This window comes from Coregonus clupeaformis, chromosome 4, assembly GCF_020615455.1.
Source record: "Coregonus clupeaformis isolate EN_2021a chromosome 4, ASM2061545v1, whole genome shotgun sequence".
Taxonomy (NCBI): domain Eukaryota; kingdom Metazoa; phylum Chordata; class Actinopteri; order Salmoniformes; family Salmonidae; genus Coregonus; species Coregonus clupeaformis.
This window is the reverse complement of record NC_059195.1, coordinates 5,281,755-5,300,179: the sequence shown is the minus strand read 5'-3', so window position 1 is coordinate 5,300,179 and position 18,425 is coordinate 5,281,755. Positions and strand designations below refer to the sequence as shown.

At 42.3% G+C, this 18,425-nt stretch overlaps 1 protein-coding gene across 15 annotated transcripts in view; it reads right to left on the bottom strand.

Moving 5' to 3' along the window:
• Nucleotides 1-18,425, bottom strand: part of lrrfip1a (leucine rich repeat (in FLII) interacting protein 1a) — an 86,545-nt gene that overhangs the window by 25,225 nt on the left and 42,895 nt on the right. For 8 of the 15 annotated variants that reach the window (XM_041863055.2, XM_041862957.1, XM_041862979.1 and 5 more), the window contains exons 2-7: nt 16,639-16,725; nt 7,920-7,937; nt 7,549-7,617; nt 4,766-4,810; nt 2,360-2,410; nt 2,022-2,057 (exon numbers count right to left, since the gene is read on the bottom strand). In XM_041863055.2, the coding sequence (XP_041718989.1) occupies nt 2,022-2,057; nt 2,360-2,410; nt 4,766-4,810; nt 7,549-7,617; nt 7,920-7,937; nt 16,639-16,725 (306 nt within the window). The remainder of the gene's footprint in view (nt 1-2,021; nt 2,058-2,359; nt 2,411-4,765; nt 4,811-7,548; nt 7,618-7,919; nt 7,938-16,638; nt 16,726-18,425) is intronic. The other 7 variants (XM_041863041.1, XM_041863049.1, XM_041863017.1 and 4 more) reach the window with 6 other exon arrangements.

The window sequence follows — 18,425 nt, the reverse complement described above, 5'->3', positions numbered from 1 at the left end:
GCAGATAAAAATCAGTGCGTGATGACATAGTGCACACTAAATGTACTTCTTCACTTACATTTTCATGTACTGAATAAAAATAAACTCTACCAATAGTTTTATCACAAAAACTGTTGCTTTAAATAGTAAAATGTGCCTACTCTGGTCTTGGCACGTGCGCTCTAGCCAACAGCAGATACAGTGCGGGTAGGCTAGTCTACATGATGATATTATTATGGAGAAAATATTTTTTTTTGTCAAACGGCAGTCAAGCGTCGATCATCATGTCACCAGAATAAGACCCTCAATATTTATTGGAAAGGAGCATGAAGATCACTGTGCACTTTCACCACCCTGTGATGTTCATCATAATTAATTTAATCTGTAGCCTAATAAACTGCATGGTTTCCCGAGTCGTAGTGGGAGGACTATACACTATGTGACTCCACTGCCATTTCTTGCATAATACATTTTAAGGACACAAAAAGATCCCACCATGTCAAACGAACAAATGATCTGTCGGCATTTATAAAATTGTACCGAAACTTCCTGTTTCCATCACAGCTGTCCTCATTTTCTTTATACGGTATGACTTTACTCGCATAAAAACGTGGTTATTGATTCCCATCATCACCAAACAACTGATAAAGACATTAGCCACACGTTACTTTCTGGTTTGGGTCAAACAAGCAAACCATTGCATCAGCCAAGAAAACCCCAAACTGACAACTAGGCCTAGACCTTTTTCGGTTTTAAAAACGTGCGTCTCCCTTTATGGATTTATGTCTCACTCAACTACAGTTCTTTAACACTACAATATTTTCCATGATTACCCACCATAAAACAATTCTCTATGAGAACTCAGACAACAGTGCCTAAAAGAGTGCAGAGTCTGTGATAAGTCCCAAATGGCACCCTATTCACTATATAGTGCACTATTTTTGACCAGAGCCCTATGTGTCCTGGTCAAAAGTAGTCACTATAAAGGGAATAGGGTGCCATTTAGGATGCTAATTGTGTTTGTGTTGGAACAGACAGTTGGCAGTCAGGCTAGCCAGCTCTATAACAGTCGATTTACTCCATCACACTAGCCAGGGACAAACATAGTAGTCCACTGAAGAAATTAACCATACTAACACCCAAGATGACTAAATAATGTAACCGAACAAGCTAATTATGGTTTGATTAAATAAACATCTAAGGCAAGTGCTTGTTTAGGGTTATTAAGCTTTGAAGCACATGCCTCAGAAGGGCAATCATTAGTGGTTCAGATGGTAAATAGTATTATAAACTGGGTGGTTCGAGGCCTGTATGCTGATTGGCTGACAGCCGTTGTATATCAGACTGTATACCACGGGTATGACAAAACAGTTATTTGTACTGCTCTGATTACGTTGGTAACCAGTTTATAATAGCAATAAGGCACCTCTGGGGTTTGTGGTATATGGCCAATATACCACACCCCCTCTGGCCTTATTGCTTAAATAGAACATGCAACACAACTTTAGAACACAAACGTCAATTAGTCAGACTTTGTGTCATCACACATTCATGCCAACTTTCTCCACTGAGTACACACCATGTCTGAACAACACGCTACAATAAGTTGTCCATGCAAATGTTTGTGACACACACAGGCACACACAGACACACAAACCAAAGACTGGATAGGTTAAAAATGCATTGCAATCTTCCCAACACACATTAAACCACGATTCGTAACTATCACGTCTGCAGTTAATCAAATCGATGAGTTAACAATGTAAATAATGAGCCAACATCTACCCAACAATTTGTAGGCTTTCCTGTGAAACTATTTTGCTGTCGCTAAGGGACAAAACTACATGGTTGGTGCCTGATCCTGGTATACTTGATTTTCTCCTAAGAGGACTGTCATGTTTTGGTACTCCATCATTGCCTTGCTCTGAATAGAGTTTAAATGGTAAACTAACAACTAAATGTTTTTACTAAAAACTGACAAAGACCATTATGGCATGCAGTAAGGTTAGATAATCACTCCAGGTTAATCTCATAACTCTTACCCCTCTTCCGTAGGCCCCTATTGCATCAAGATCCGACTGCCCAAAGACATAAGAGCATTGTCACCAAGGGTTTAAGTACCAAATGATGGTTGTACATGTTACCCCCTTCTGAGCAGCTATGGAAACACTCATGCTTACCTCTTTACACAAGTTGGTAGAAATTGCCCTAACCACTACTGGTTTACTGTCCCTAATGGTTACAGTTAGGATTTGTAACTGGAAAATCTGATCCTAGATCTGTGTTTAGGGGCAACTTCTACCTCAAGCCTCTTTACCAATAGTCAGAAATTCTGCAATTGGATTGAAAACAAAGATGGCGGCGTTTGAGTGATACTGACCCTCACACTGCCTCGGCTGCCCACAGACATCCGCTCATCATCGTCTGAGATCTGTGTGGGAAACAAAAAAATCTAAGAATAAGTAGTTGTTCTTCGATTGTCCAGTACAACATCTGTACTTGGGGAAAAAAGGTTTAATATTCACATGTGGTTTAACAGTCAATTTAAGAAATAAACTGAAATTCAAATACATTTTTTGAAACACAATGAGGAAAATTGAATTTCAGTTTACTCCCTGAATTGAAATGTAATTTCACCCCAACCCTGGTGTTTAACATGGTTCACTGAACCACTGCAGAAATTATTTTCTCTCTCCTCCATCTGTAAATGACTTGACTGTGACCTTTGACCTCTTTCTATGTGCTCCCCAACTGGCTGTACAGCCCAGATAATGTGCCTGAGCACACAGCTCAATGGCCCAGGGCAGTGGAGTCAGAGTGGGCACTGAATTACTTGTGAATGACAGTGGGGTCTGAAATTATTGGCACCCTTGATAAAGATGAGCAAAAATGATTAATGATAAATAATTACTGAGCTATATTGTATGCTCAAAAAGATTGGGAAATTATACTATTTATACTAATATAATTGCTCAGAGAAAGAGATGTTGTTTAAAGAGATTCTCCGGTACTTTTGTATACTTTTTAGCCAGTAGTTCTGAAAGTAGCGCTCACAAGCCAAAAGTGGTCCCCGACAATTGCGTAATATGTCACTTGTGCAGATATGTGCACCACATCATTGGTCTTTCTTTCGCTCTGCTGTGGGTGCATGATGTGCCTCTTGCTAGATGTCACTCAAATGGCGAAGGGCTGAACCGCATTGGCTACAACTGGAATTGCTAGGGGGCTGGCCCACGCGGGGGAAAATGGAGCAGCACACCTTCTAGAAAAACATTTGCTTTCAAACTAGGGATTTCGTGGCTAATTGAGTTAAGACAGTAATTCTGCTTATAGATGATGCATGTATGAACTACACATTGACACATCCAGCCCAAAGCGTGAGGTTTGAAAAATACTTAGTCGTCGCCAAAGTTCCGGAGCATGTCTTTAACGAGTATTGTTTTTTTTCTCTCAAAAAGTTAGTGGTCAAAATTATTGACACCTCTGTTTCCAATACTTCACCTTGAGGATAACGGCACAGCCTCTTTCTAAAATGTTTCATGAGTTGGAGAACATATTGGGAGGGATCTTAGACCATTCCTCCATACAGAATCCTTCCAGATCCTTGATATCCTTTGTCTGCGCTTATAGACTGCCCTCTTCAATTCAAACCACAGGTTTTCAACGGGTTTCTATTTTCATGTCATCTGACCTAAGCACCAGTTCCAATCCAAGTGCCAAAGCTATTTAGCAAACTCCAGGATTTACATTTGTTGGATGACATGAAAATAGAGCTCTTTGGCCACTCACTCCTGCGGTGGATTTGGCGTCAAAATGAGAATGCATGAGCAGAAAAGAACCCCATACCTACCGTTAAAATATGGTGGTGGATCTTTGACGTTATGGGGCTATTTTTCTTCCACTGGTCCCGGGCCCTTGTTAAGGTCATGAAGTTTACCCAGTTTGCCTCTGTCAGAAGTCTGAAACTAGGTTCAAGTGAATCTTCCAGCAAGACAATAACCCCAAGCACACATCAACATCCACAAATAAATTGTTAATTGTCCACAAAATCCACAATTTGCAATGGCCATCTCAGTCTCCGGCCTTGAAACCCATTGAAAACCTTTTTGAATTAAAGAGGGCAGTCCATAAACGCAGACAAAATGTATCAAGGATCTGGAAGGATTCTGTATGGAGAAATGGTCCCAATGTGTTCTCCAACTCATAAAACATTTTAGGAAAAGGCTCAGTGCCGTTATCCTCGCAAGGTAAGGTATTGAAAACCGGAGTGGCAATAATTTTGACCCTTATCTTTTTGAGAAAAAAAGTATTACTTGTTAAACAAAATCTCTTTCTCTGAGCAATTGTATTAGTATAAAATAATTTCCCTATTTTTTTGAGCATACAATATAGCTCAGTATTTAAATTATTTATTTAATACAGTAATTTTTGCTCATCTTTATCAAGGGTGTCAATAATTTCGGACCCCACTGTATATCCCAACAAGCATACTATATGATATAAGGGAAAATATTGCCAATCAACCCATACTAAATAGTATGCTAGTATGGATTGGATATTGGAACTTGGAGTGTATTGACTGATAGGAGACTAATATCATCATCACTTGAATCAAGTGGATCAGTTTCTGACCGGAACAAAAGCCTTTTGACATTGTGACTCTCCAGCACCTGAGTTTCCAAGGTATCAAGTCACTGTTCAAAGAAATGAAAGCTGCTTTTTTTTCAGATGATGGAGAGAGGAAGGTGTAAAGAGAGATGGTGGATAGGGGGAGAGGAATACACACCGAGGTATGTCTCTGTGAGGGGCGAGAGTACCTCTCACTGTCCTCCTGGAGGAATGAAAAAGGAAAATAGGACACAGGTAGAGATGTCAAGGTTCAAATGACAGGGGGGAGAGGGAAGGATGAAACACATAGGACAAGGTCAACATAGATGTTCATATAGGCATGTCAGAGAGGGGTTTCAGCAAGCACCCAAACACACCCAAATTCAAACTCACACAAGGGCACACTTACATGCAAAAACTCATACACACAATTATTCCAAAGGAGGACTTCTAGCATGTACAGTGAGGGAAAAAAGTATTTGATCCCCTGCTAATTTTGTACGTTTGCCCACTGACAAAGAAATGATCCGTCTATAATTTTAATGGTAGTTTTATTTGAACAGTGAGAGACAGAATAACAACAAAAAAATCCAGAAAAACGCATGTTAAAAATTGATTTACATTTTAATGAGGGAAATAAGTATTTGACCCCTCTGCAAAACATGACTTAGTACTTGGTGGCAAAACCCTTGTTGGCAATCACAAAGGTCAGACGTTTCTTGTAGTTGGCCACAAGGTTTGCACACATCTCAGGAGGGATTTAGTCCCACTCCTCTTTGCAGATCTTCTCCAAGTCATTAAGGATTCGAGGCTGACGTTTGGCAACTCGAACCTTCAGCTCCCTCCACAGATTTTCTATGGGATTAAGGTCTGGAGACTGGCTAGGCCACTCCAGGACCTTAATGTGCTTCTTCTTGAGCCACTCCTTTGTTGCCTTGGCCGTGTGTTTTGGGTCATTGTCATGCTGGAATACCCATCCACAACCCATTTTCAATGCCCTGGCTGAGGGAAGGAGTTTCTCACCCAAGATTTGACGGTGCATGGCCCCGTCCATCGTCCCTTTGATGCGGTGAAGTTGTCCTGTCCCCTTAACAGAAAAACACCCCCAAAGCATAATGTTTCCACCTCCATGTTTGAAGGTGGGGATGGTGTTCTTGGGGTCATAGGCAGCATTCCTCCTCCTCCAAACACAGCGAGTTGAGTTAATGCCAAAGAGCTCCATTTTGGTCTCATCTGACCACAACACTTTCACCCAGTTCTCCTCTGAATCATTCAGATGTTCATTGGCAAACTTCAGACGGGCATGTATATGTGCTTTCTTGAGCAGGTGGACCTTGCGGGCGCTGCAGGATTTCAGTCCTTCACGGCGTAGTGTGTTACCAATTGTTTTCTTGGTGACTATGGTCCCAGCTGCCTTGAGATCATTGACAAGATCCTCCCGTGTAGTTCTGGGCTGATTCCTCACCGTTCTCACGGTCATTGCAACTCCACGAGGTGAGATCTTGCATGGAGCCCCAGGCCGAGGGAGATTCACAGTTCTTTTGTGTTTCTTCCATTTGCGAATAATCGCACCAACTGTTGTCACCTTCTCACCAAGCTGCTTGGTGATGGTCTTGTAGCCCATTCCAGCCTTGTGTAGGTCTACAATCTTGTCCCTGACATCCTTGGAGAGCTCTTTGGTCTTGGCCATGGTGGAGAGTTTGGAATCTGATTGATTGATTGCTTCTGTGGACAGGTGTCTTTTATACAGGTAACAAGCTGAGATTAGGAGCACTCCCTTTAAGAGTGTGCTCCTAATCTCAGCTCGTTACCTGTATAAAAAAGACACCTGGGAGCCAGAAATCTTTCTGATTGAGAGGGGGTCAAATACTTATTTCCCTCATTAAAATGCAAATCAATTTATAACATTTTTGACATGCGTTTTTCTGGATTTTTTTGTTGTTATTCTGTCTCTCACTGTTCAAATAAACCTACCATTAAAATTATAGACTGATCATTTCTTTGTCAGTGGGCAAACATACAAAATCAGCAGGGGATCAAATACTTTTTTCCCTCACTTTTTTCCCACACCTTTTCCAATTCAACTGTGGCTATTAAACTGAGGAGAATTGAAAGTGAAGGGTAATTGCCTGCTAACCTTTGAAAGTGAACAATTATCAATGGTCAAGTGCACTGCATCCATTCCCTTAGCAGCCATGCATCCAGTTCAACACATCACTGTGGCCATAGATACTGATCCTGTCACCCAACCACTCAGGCAGACATGGTTACACGCACACACAGGTACGCACACACACACACACACACACACACAGCGATTAGCTCCTGTCCTGCAACTGTAGCTCTCATCACTGCTACATGCTGTGGTTGGTTACTTGGTATTGTTATCCAATACCTTCACATAATTCAGCATTTGTCTTTTAAAAACACAATGACAGGAGAGACCTATGTTACACAGTGTCCAGTCTTGTGAATCTGAAGCATCCAGGAAAACTGCAAGAATAAGACTGCCGCTTGGCAGTCAAGGGGATCATCACAATCCATGCAGTCTACACGAAAGGGATAGAAGGACATGCAGTTCCAAACCCATTCAACATGCACATCAATTATGTGGATTATCATTAGATATGCGGCCTAATAAATCAACAATACACTCTAGAATTCGTAAGCTAAAGGTATATTGCACACAAAAGTCTCTCAAATAAAGACGAAAAGAAAATGCCATATAGGTTTTAAATCTCAGCTATTCCTCTTGGCTAAGAACATTCACAACATACCGCGGCCTCGCTGGCATTATTAACAGCTTTGAATATTGAAAAAGAGTGATAGTGAATTACCTTCATGCATTATTCAAACAAGCTATTATTCCACAACTGTTAGTACAGCTAATTCATTAACGATGCTTAGTTTGTCAAAGATTCATTCTTGTTATTGACTCCCATAACTAGGGGGTGACTGTACCATCCATTGTTCGATGTGTCCCCATTCACTGTCTACTTTGTCTGATTTGTTGTCCAAGCCGTAATATTTCTGAGGAAAGAGCGTGAGAGGAGAGGAAGGAAGGGTGGAGATTCACAGCTCATCGAACAATCATTATTATCTAGCTATATGTACTAAGTAGTCTAAACCATGGTCTAAACCATGGTGACTTTATATTGCATATAAATTGCTGTAACAAATAACTAACAAATTTATACTGGAATGCATGTCTAAACTAAAGAAAAAAAAACTGACAATAATGTTTACTACTGATAAGATGATACTGAAAGTAGAAAAACAGTACAGAAAATGTGTGTGTGTGTGGGGGGGGGGACAAGAAGCAAGAAGCCTACCTTCTGAACCTGATAGATCTATATATTAACACCACAGGAGGAGCAGCCAGCGCAATGGAGGAGAGGAGAGGAACCAGGAATCAGGGACAGAAAGGTAAAGAATAAAATAAATAGGAGTGACATTGGGAAACAGAGCGATAAAACATGATAGACCACCGCAAAGAGAGAGGGAGAGAGAGAATGTAAAGCTGTATACAGTATGTAAAGCTACATACAAAGCGAGAGAACAGTACAATAATTAGGGTGGTGTCCACACAGAGGCAGGTTATTGCTTATGACAGGGACATGGCTGTGGAATGTGGAATGTGCCATGGACATAGTGTGGCAGGCCAACAGTAACCGATCCCAGGAGCGTCTCAAGAGTTCACATGATGGTTTCGGGAGGGAACATGTAATTGGAGTCGCCAGGGTAAGCAGGATTCTTTCCGACCGTGGCTCCTTCAGGTTAGTGAGAGCGTGTTGGCATCGCAACAGTAGCATGACCCGTGTCACCTGGCTCGTGAGGCAATCAGCCAAAATCCTGTACACTTTTCTCAAGTCATGTTTTGACAAGATCCAAAACATGGCCTGTTTCTTTCTAGGAGGGGATGTTTCTCAGCGACAGTGTCAACACATTATTCTATGATTCACCAATATTGCCTTACTATAAATCTCAATTACCTTTGAAGAAAGAGATCCTAAAAAACGACATGCATTTCAGTCAGTGCTGCTGTACAAATTGGTAGCAGTCAAAACTCCAGTAACTAGACTTTCATAGCCAGATTTCCTAAAGAACGAAGGGGTATACTACGACACTAGCTAGATCTACTCAGGATTTTCTAAAGCTAGCCAGCTTCAGTTAGCTTCACATTCCAACTCATGTCACGAAGGTGGATATTGATCCCACACTTGTTGCTAACTCAAGCCAAGCTAGTAACTGCGTGTAAGAAAAGTTATCCTGCAAATTCAGGCTATGGTGAGACAAAGGCTATTAGACGTGCTGTCTTTCTTTTATTACGTGTTAATGCAGCCTTTGTGCTTATCGATGAACAAGGACCCTTTTTACCCCACTATTGATAAAATAATTGTATTAAGTCATACGAAGGTTTTACTACACGTGAAGTTTCAAATGCATCCTGACATTACTAAATATGTAGTGTGACAGGTCTTTGAATATTACTTACTTTTACATAAAATAACATAAAATATTATCCAGATGAAGGGATGACAATGCAGTCTTTGTGAGAGGGAGGGAATCTGATTTAATTGGTCCTCAACTCGCAGTCCAGTGACTTCATTCAGGATAAAGTGGAGTTAACAGGTTAGAGCTGAAGTATTCGTTGCCATAGAAATTGGCCTGGCTAAAAGGTGAGCCACCTTTGTGTCAACGGTTATCCCAAGTTGAACTCAGAACTGAGCAAAGTTAGCTCCTCAATCCCGCTACGTAGTATACCCCTGTGAACATCTTAAGCACTGGGATATTTATAGCTTATACAGTTGAAGTCGGAAGTTTACATACACCTTAGCCAAATACATTTAAACTCAGTTTTTCACAATTCCTGACATTTAATCCTAGTAAAGATTCCCTGTCTTAGGTCAGTTAGGATCACCACTTTATTTTAAGAATGTGAAATGTCAGAATAATAGTAGAGAGAATTATTTATTTCAGCTTTTATTTCTTTCATCACATTCCAAGTGGGTCAGAAGTTTACATACACTCAATTAGTATTTGGTAGCATTGCCTTTAAATTGTTTAACTTGGGTCAAACGTTTCGGGTAGCCTTCCACAAGCTTCCCACAATAAGTTGGGTGAATTTTGGCCCATTCCTCCTGACAGAGCTGGTGTCACTGAGTCAGGTTTGTAGGCCTCCTTGCTCGCACACGCCTTTTCAGTTCTGCCCACAAATGTTCTATAGGATTGAGGTCAGGGCTTTGTGATGGCCAATCCAATACCTTGACTTTGTTGTCCTTAAGCCATTTTGCCACAACTTTGGAAGTATACTTGTGGTCATTGTCCATTTGGAAGACCCATTTGTGACCAAGCTTTAACTTCCTGACTGATGTCTTGAGATGTTGCTTCAATATATCCACATAATTTTCCTTCCTCTTGATGCCATCTATTGTGTGAAGTGCACCAGTCCCTCCTGCAGCAAAGCACCTCCACAGCATGATGCTGCCACCCCCGTGCTTCACGGTTGGGATGGTGTTCTTTGGCTTGCAAGCCACCCCCTTTTTCCAAACAGTTCTATTTTTGTTTCATCAGACCAGAGGGCATTTCTCCAAAAAGTACGATCTTTGTCCCCATGTACGGTTGCAAACCGTAGTCTGGCTTTTTTATGGCGGTTTTGGAGCAGTGGCTTCTTCCTTGCTGAGCGGCCTTTCAGGTTATGTCGATATAGGACTCGTTTTACTGTGGATATAGATACTTTTGTACCCGTTTCCTCCAGCATCCTCACAAGGTCATTTGCTGTTGTTCTGGGATTGATTTGCACTTTTCGCACCAAAGTACGTTCATCTCTAGGAGACAGAACGCGTCTCCTTCCTGAGCTGTATGACGGCTGCGTGGTCCCATGGTGTTTATACTTGCGTACTATGTTTGTACAGATGAACGTGGTACCTTCAGGCGTTTGGAAATTGCTCCCAAGGATGAACCAGACTTGTGGAGGTCTACAATATTTTTTCTGAGGCCTTGGCTGATTTATTTTGATTTTCCCATGATGTCAAGCAAAGAGGCACTGAGTTTGAAGGTAGGCCTTGAAATACATCCACAGGTACACCTCCAATTGACTAAAATGATGTCAATTAGCCTATCAGAAGCTTCTAAAGCCATGACATCATTTTCTGGAATTTTCCAAGCTGTTGAAAGGCACAGTCAACTTAGTGTATGTAAACTTCTGACCCACTGGAATTGTGATACAGTGAATTATAAGTGAAATAATCTGTCTGTAAACAATTGTTGGAAAAATTACTTGTGTCATGCACAAAGTAGATGGCCTAACCGACTTGCCAAAACTATAGTTTGTTAAAAAGAAATTTGTGGAGTGGTTGAAAAACGGGTTTTAATGACTCCAACCTAAGTGTATGTAAACTTCCGACTTCAACTGTACATAGACAAAAACAGTTTTCACTCAGAACGGCACCAGCCATCTTCGTTAGCAGGTACACGCAGTAAAAATAAAATAAAAAGGCAACTACAGCGTTAAATTGTCCAAAACAGACCCCAAAGACAAAGATGGAGACCAAACCTTCCCACCACACTATGAGATGCATTCACTTCATACAAGCTTACAAATTTATTTATCATGAAATGCATTAGTGATTGCACTCCCCAAGCGAAGTCTGATGCACTTCTTATGAGTGGTTCCTTAAAGTACTTGAAGAGTTCCTTAAAGTATTTGAAATTGTATGATCTGGTCCCAGTGGAGATCCACTTGAGCAAACAAGCTAACTCTTTCCGATTTTGTTAAACAACATGTTTCAATGTTTTATATGCTGTACCTTTGAGCTCAGTCTAGAAGCTGTGGTTGATGAACCAAAATCGCTCTACGAACTACATGAAAAATGTGCCACCTCTTCTATACAGTCCCCCAATCCCCAAGCCAACAATGCTTCTCCTGGTTTTAAAGACACCATACCCCTCCAGTTTCACTGGCCTGTCAGTGGACCACTAATCCAGATTTAACAGTACTCTCTCGCTTTCAGCCCTGCACAGTCCATGCTTTGGCTGGTGTGCGATTATCAGTTCTACAGCTCCATCATCAGTTTTGCTGACCCTTTGTCCACTGTTACTCTTCATTCATTAACTAACAGTGCTGTTCAGACAAAGTCCTACCACTTCTTGACCCCACCAGTCCATCAGTCTCAATTAATGCTTTTTCTGACTGTCTATGTCCGTGCTTGCTCCATCGGTCTGGCCAAAAGATCTTGCCCCAACCTTGGGAAACTCCCCTCACGGCAGATTCACTGACCCTTTGTTATGGGTAATGCCTGAGACCTGTCGGAAAAGCACTTATTGTTAGAGTTAGCCTTTGTGTCAGCGATTCTCTTTTGAAGTTGGTCACCTTCAAGGACCTGAGAGCTGAACAAATGCGTTTGCCATTTCATCTCCAAAATATATTGAAGGAACATGTGTACTTACAGTACATAAACTGATGTCCCATTGCTACAGGTATGCCACATTTTATGATAAAAACATTACGAAACAAAGGTGATACTGGAACCTCTTTTTCCAAGCTTGACCAAGCTTTGACAGCTGAGCTCGCTTTGACCTCAGAGCAAAAGATACCTAGCTTCTACCAAAAAAAACGTGACAATCAGCTTTTCGGCTCTGCGTCTGTGAGGCACGTTGGAGTCAGCATTCTAGAAAAGTTGTTCTGAGAACCAGCATGCTTAAAGTGCCTCACAGCAACATGTCAATCAAGAATACAGATTGTTCTGGTGATTCCATTACAAAAATTGTTTTGGATTTAAGATGATTTCAAAGCAGAGATTATTGCAAATTAAGGTAACACTTCATATCGAGGTCCGACCAAAGTATTTGATAAATGGTCAAGAACTAAAAGCATCACTATACATTTTTTAAGTGTAAATAAACACGTAAACAATTAACTTGCCTCGTTCAGTGCAAGACCATTCATCGGATGAGTTATAGTTACACAATCAGCTTAGGTACTGTACCTCCCGCTTCCTGTCCCAACTATCTTCAAACATACCATCTCACCTTTCTATTTGGAGGGGTCCCCGGACGCCCTTTAAGGGCAGCCCGAAACCCCCTCCCCGCCAACCACCGCCCGGCCGTCCTGCTGCGGTCTCGATGCAAACTTAGGGTGTCCCATACAGATGTCGCCAATGACGATGGCCTGCCATGCAGACAGGATCAAGGAGGTTAAAAGTTCCCAATTCAGAGGCTCAGACGATGCTACGAAGACAACCTGATGGTTTAGGTTAGCGCTACTGTAGATATACAGCTAGCAATCCACTCTTCTGGCTTGAGTGTTTCTTCAATTGAAGAGGATATCTCCTAAAGTTATCATCCGGACAGTAGTGGAAAGCATAGCCACCTGCTGCTCGTGTTGTCCAGACGTAACATCGTTGGAACAGCAAAACAAACCACTGTTAGTCAACTAGAGGCTTCACTAAGGAGGACAGCCCGCTAAGCTACTTTGGGACTTGGGTTGAGGGTTTAAGCCGCGCACACATACACATTCACATACACACACACCAAACACACCTCCTGACTAGACTAATCTGAACACTGACTGTTAATCTGGTGAGTATGACACGAGGGGGTGTGCCTGCTCATGCATGTCTACCATAACACAGGGATGGTGCAATGTTTGCTCAACCACATGTGTTATAAATGTGTGAGCATATGTCATGTGTCTCATTGCTGGCAAATGTCACATCTAAAATGGGACAAATGCTAAATATAAATGAGAAACTCACATCATTGTACACTAAACAACACGCTAAAATACTATCACATAGTGATCATTCTGTACGTTAAGGCAAGAACATATGGTTTCTTAGTGCAGGGTAGCAATGTTGGAGTGAGAGTGAGCAGTGACTGTAAAGCTCTCTGTAGGATTATTGTTGTCTAAGAATAGTGACCCGAGAAAGGTGAGGCTCCCTTAGGTAGGGATCAGAGGTGCTAAACCACAGCAAGACACATTCACCCCATGTAACACATCAGAACACACACACGTCAAAATCTAGAGATTAGAGCCTCTATCAGCAGAGAGCGAGCCCAATCGTGATTTAATGAATCTTAAAAAGGTGCTTGAGTCTGCAGAACCAAGAGGGAGGCAAAGCTAGCAGGGAGCATTTAGCATAATGCAATGCTTTAGTCCCTCACAGGTAATACATCACTCTGATTTACAGAACTTTAATGAACTGAAAATTACCCAATATTTTCTAATAGGAAATGTCCCATTCAAGTATTGAATTTTGACTGAAATGGAATTGACCACAGCCCTGCTTAATGGAGTACTTACTGAGACTCTGAGGGATTTACAATATCCTATGGTCCAATCAGAGCCATTACTTAATCTCACAGCTGGAAACTAACCTAGAGATGTTACAAATACAAATCTCAGCCAATAAAAAAAAAACACTCCAAATACATCCCCAGCCCAAACAACAGCTGAACACAATGTAAACATCTAGTGGACCAAAGCAACATGCTTTAGAGTACCTCGTTACATTAAGAAAATAATACACAATCACTGATATGTCCTTGGTCATAAACTCAGGAAAAAAAGAAACTTCCCTTTTTCAGGATCCTGTCTTTTATATCTATTCTCGGTAATACCAATTACCCTACCGATGACATTCTTTTAAAAAGTATACTCGGTCATAACAAACTTTATATGGGCAAATAAAACTCAAAGTCTGAGGGTGGTTTTAACCTTCCAGACTTGGAACTGTATCAACTTGCCACCCAAGGCTTTTATTTACATATAAACTCAGCAAAAAAAGAAATGTTCCTTTTTCAGGACCCTGTCTTTCAAAGATAATTCGTAAAAATCCAAATAATTTCACAGATCTTCATTGTAAAGGGTTTAAACACTGTTTCCCATGCTTGTTCAATGAACCATAAACAATTAATGAACATGCACCTGTGGAATGGTCGTTAAGACACTAACAGCTTACAGACGGTAGGCAATTAAGGTCACAGTTATGAAAACTTAGGACACTAAAGAGGCCTTTCTACTGACTCTGAAAAACACCAAAAGAAAGATGTCTAGGGTCCCTGCTCATCTGCGTGAACGTGCCTTAGGCATGCTGCAAGGAGGCATGAGGACTGCAGATGTGGCCAGGGCAATAAATTGCAATGTCCGTACTGTGAGACGCCTAAGACAGCGCTACAGGGAGACAGGACGGACAGCTGATCCTCCTCGCAGTGGCAGACCATGTGTAACAACACCTGCAAAGGATCGGTACATCCGAACATCACACCTGTGGGACAGGTACAGGATGGCAACAACAACTGCCCGAGTTACACCAGGAACGCACAATCCCTCCATCAGTGCTCAGACTGTCTGCAATAGGCTGAGAGAGGCTGGACTGAGGGCTTGTAGGACAGTTGTAAGGCAGGTCCTCACCAGACATCACTGGCAACAACATCGCCTATGGGCACAAACCCACCATCGCTGGACCAGACAGGACTGGCAAAAAGTGCTCTTCACTGACGAGTCGCGGTTTTGTCTCACCAGGGGTGATGGTCGGATTCGCGTTTATCGTCGAAGGAATGAGCGTTACACCTTGGCCTGTACTCTGAAGTGGGATCGATTTGGAGGTGGAGGGTCCGTCATGGTCTGGGGCGGTGTGTCACAGCATCATCGGACTGAGTTTGTTGTCATTGCAGGCAATCTCAACGCTATGCGTTACAGGGAAGACATCCTCCTCCCTCATGTGGTACCCTTCCTGCAGGCTCATCCTGACATGACCCTCCAGCATGACAATGCCACCAGCCATACTGCTCGTTCTGTGTGTTCTGCCATGGCCAGCGAAGAGCCCGGATCTCAATCCCATTGAGCACGTCTGGGACCTGTTGGATCGGAGGGTGAGGCCTAGGGCCATCCCCACCCAGAAATGTCCAGGAACTTGCAGGTGCCTTGGTAGAAGACTGGGGTAACATCTCACAGCAAGAACTGGCAAATCTGGTGCAGTCCATGAGGAGGAGATGCACTGCAGTACTTAATGCAGCTGTTGGCCACACCAGATACTGACTGTTACTTTTGATTTTGACCCCCCCCCTTTGTTCTGGGACACATTATTCAATTTCTGTTAGTCACATGTCTGTGGAACTTGTTCAGTTTATATCTCAGTTGTTGAATCTTGTTATGTTCATACAAATATTTACACATGTTAAGTTTGCTGAAAATAAACGCAGTTGACAGTGAGAGGACGTTTCTTTTTTTGCTGAGTTTATGACAACTGAACAAGAGGGTCAATTAGCGACGCTAATTGGTGAGTTCAGCCAGTACAGGTACTGGTCAAGCACTGGTCAAGCTCAGGTGGGGGTTAAGTGCTTAAGACATCCAGGTCAACTGGATTTCATCATGCTCTCTCACTGGGTCAAAGAGTATAAGCAGCCCTATTTCCCACCAATTTGACAGCTTCTGCTACCGTACGTACAAAGGGTAAACCAAAATCAGGGTTGGCAACTAGCTAGCACCATGTGTTCCAGAATATTCTAGATGTAAAGATTGCATAACTTCAAGATCACTTTTTAAGATTAGAATCATCTTATTAAGAAAATACTATTCCCTGGATCTCTAATGACAATGTTTTTGCTTGTTGTTAATACTCATGATGTTAAGAGTGTATGCTAATTTGTTTGGTAGAAATCCCCAGCTGTGCACTCATAGTGCTGGGCTGTGCTATGGTGATAACGGTACACCATTAACACTGGTGACCTCTGTCCCCACCCTGGCACAGGATGAAAGGCCCCTCAGCTTAAGAATGAAACACTGTGTTCACAGGAAATGCCTTCGTCTTTAAAGACCAACCCTGACCCCGTGCCTAAAGCTTGGTGTATTTTTTGGACCAAGTCTTTGTAAGGTACATTATTGCACCTGGTCTGTTATGTCTGTCATTTGGAACTGTAGTTGTATTGAAGTTCTGAAGGTATGGATACTATTTTGCATGCATGTCTGTGTGGATGTGGTCTATGTGCTGTATAAGGTAAGTGTGTACATTATGTGTGTATTGGGAATATAGTGCCCTCTAGTTGTACCTCTTTCTGTTGTCTCTCCAGCTCCTTCATACGGATTTCTCGGGCCTCTGCCCTGGCTGCCCTCTTCGCTGCCAGCCTGGCCTCTGCCTAAGTTAGAGAGAAAGATGAAAACAGAGGGAGAGATGGGATGAACAGAAAGCAAAGGAGAATGAGAGAGAGAGATTGTTAGTTTAGCATCAACTCCAACATCTATTAATGGAGAGGATGTGACCAGACATTATTTTCCTAGATAGGGTTCATGTTCCCTAGGGCTGGGACAATTAATGTATAACGTGTAACCGGCGGTTATGGATGAAGACCGTCATGAAAATAAAACAACTGTCCTAACCGTTTAATTAAAATTAAAATAAAACATTTGAAACGAACAGCTGACTGAAGACAGGACGGCGGGGCATTCGTGCAGTTGATTTAGTTTCTGCGGTAACAGACTTTTCACAACGTGATGAAACTTTGTTCCTCCTTCCTGAAATGTAGAATGTTCATTAGAATTATGTTAACTGATGTGGCTCATGCAATGGAATGCATTTTTTGTAATGTCAGTTGAGTTGAATCAACAAATCACAGTACATACTGATGGGTACACATCCTGCTTTTACTTCCTGCTCTGCTCCTATGGGTTCACTCGCAATGGCCGCCTGTCCGCCCAACATGCCACCATTGACTTGAATGGTGACGCCCGTTCTATTCATATGGTGGGACATTCAGTCAGGAGCAGATGAGAGGAGAAAATCGATTTGAACGATTATTACGGAGACCTCGGCCATTTGGCTGGCCAATTACCGTCATCCCATGACCATCACAGCCCTACATGAAACCCTTGATTTTAAAAAATCTATATGCAGTCCTCCACATTTATATTGTGTATTCCTGTTTGTATATGTACGTGAAAGCATTACTTTGGGTGTGGCCATGCTTTATGTTTGTGTGTCTGTGTGTGTGTTTACGCAAGCAGTGTGTACTTGTGTGTGTTGACTTGGCTCCACTTGAGTGAGAGTAGGGCTTTTTCCTTAAAAGGCTCTGTCTCAGAGGGTGAGAGAGAGAGAGAGAGAGAGAGAGAGAGAGAGAGAGAGAGAGAGAGAGAGAGAGGAGTCTGCGTGTGTGTAAGAGAGAGTGAGTAAGCACTTCCTTCCTGCCCCTGAGGCTGTCAGAATGTGGCCAGGGGATGTTGCCTCTAGGCGGGGTCACTGTGCAAGCTAGACATGCACAGAGTGCTGTAACCCCTCCTCCCTCGCCCTTCTGCGTTTCCCCAACTCCGGCCCATTTGCCCAAGTAACAGGAAAAACCCCACAAAGCAACAGTCTGGTACACACAAAAACACACTCCCACATACACTGAAACAGAAATATATTACTTATGCCCTGCATTTTATATATACATTTCAATGTGTTTAAAAGGTCCTCCTTATTTATTTTGTTAGCATAATTTTTTATGGGTGTGACATACAGGCCAGAGTGAAAGAGAACTCCCTGTCGTTGTGACACATACCAGACCAGTTTACGCTCCACTGCCTTGAACTGTCAACTCCACACTGCAGATTTAGGCCCTGTTGAAATTAGTTCTGCCTTCCCGTTTCCTTGACGTAATCACTGATCTCACATGTTTAGATAGATGAAAGCTAGCCCTGCCTTCACCTATTCAACCGTGTGAGATCAGGGATTACTGTAAGGAAGCAGGATGCATTTACGATAGGATTCGAACGGGGCCTTTGTTTCTGTACCAGCATACACCACTGGCAGAGGACACAGAGTCCAATTGAGGAAAGGTGGATGACGTAGTAGTAGTTAGCG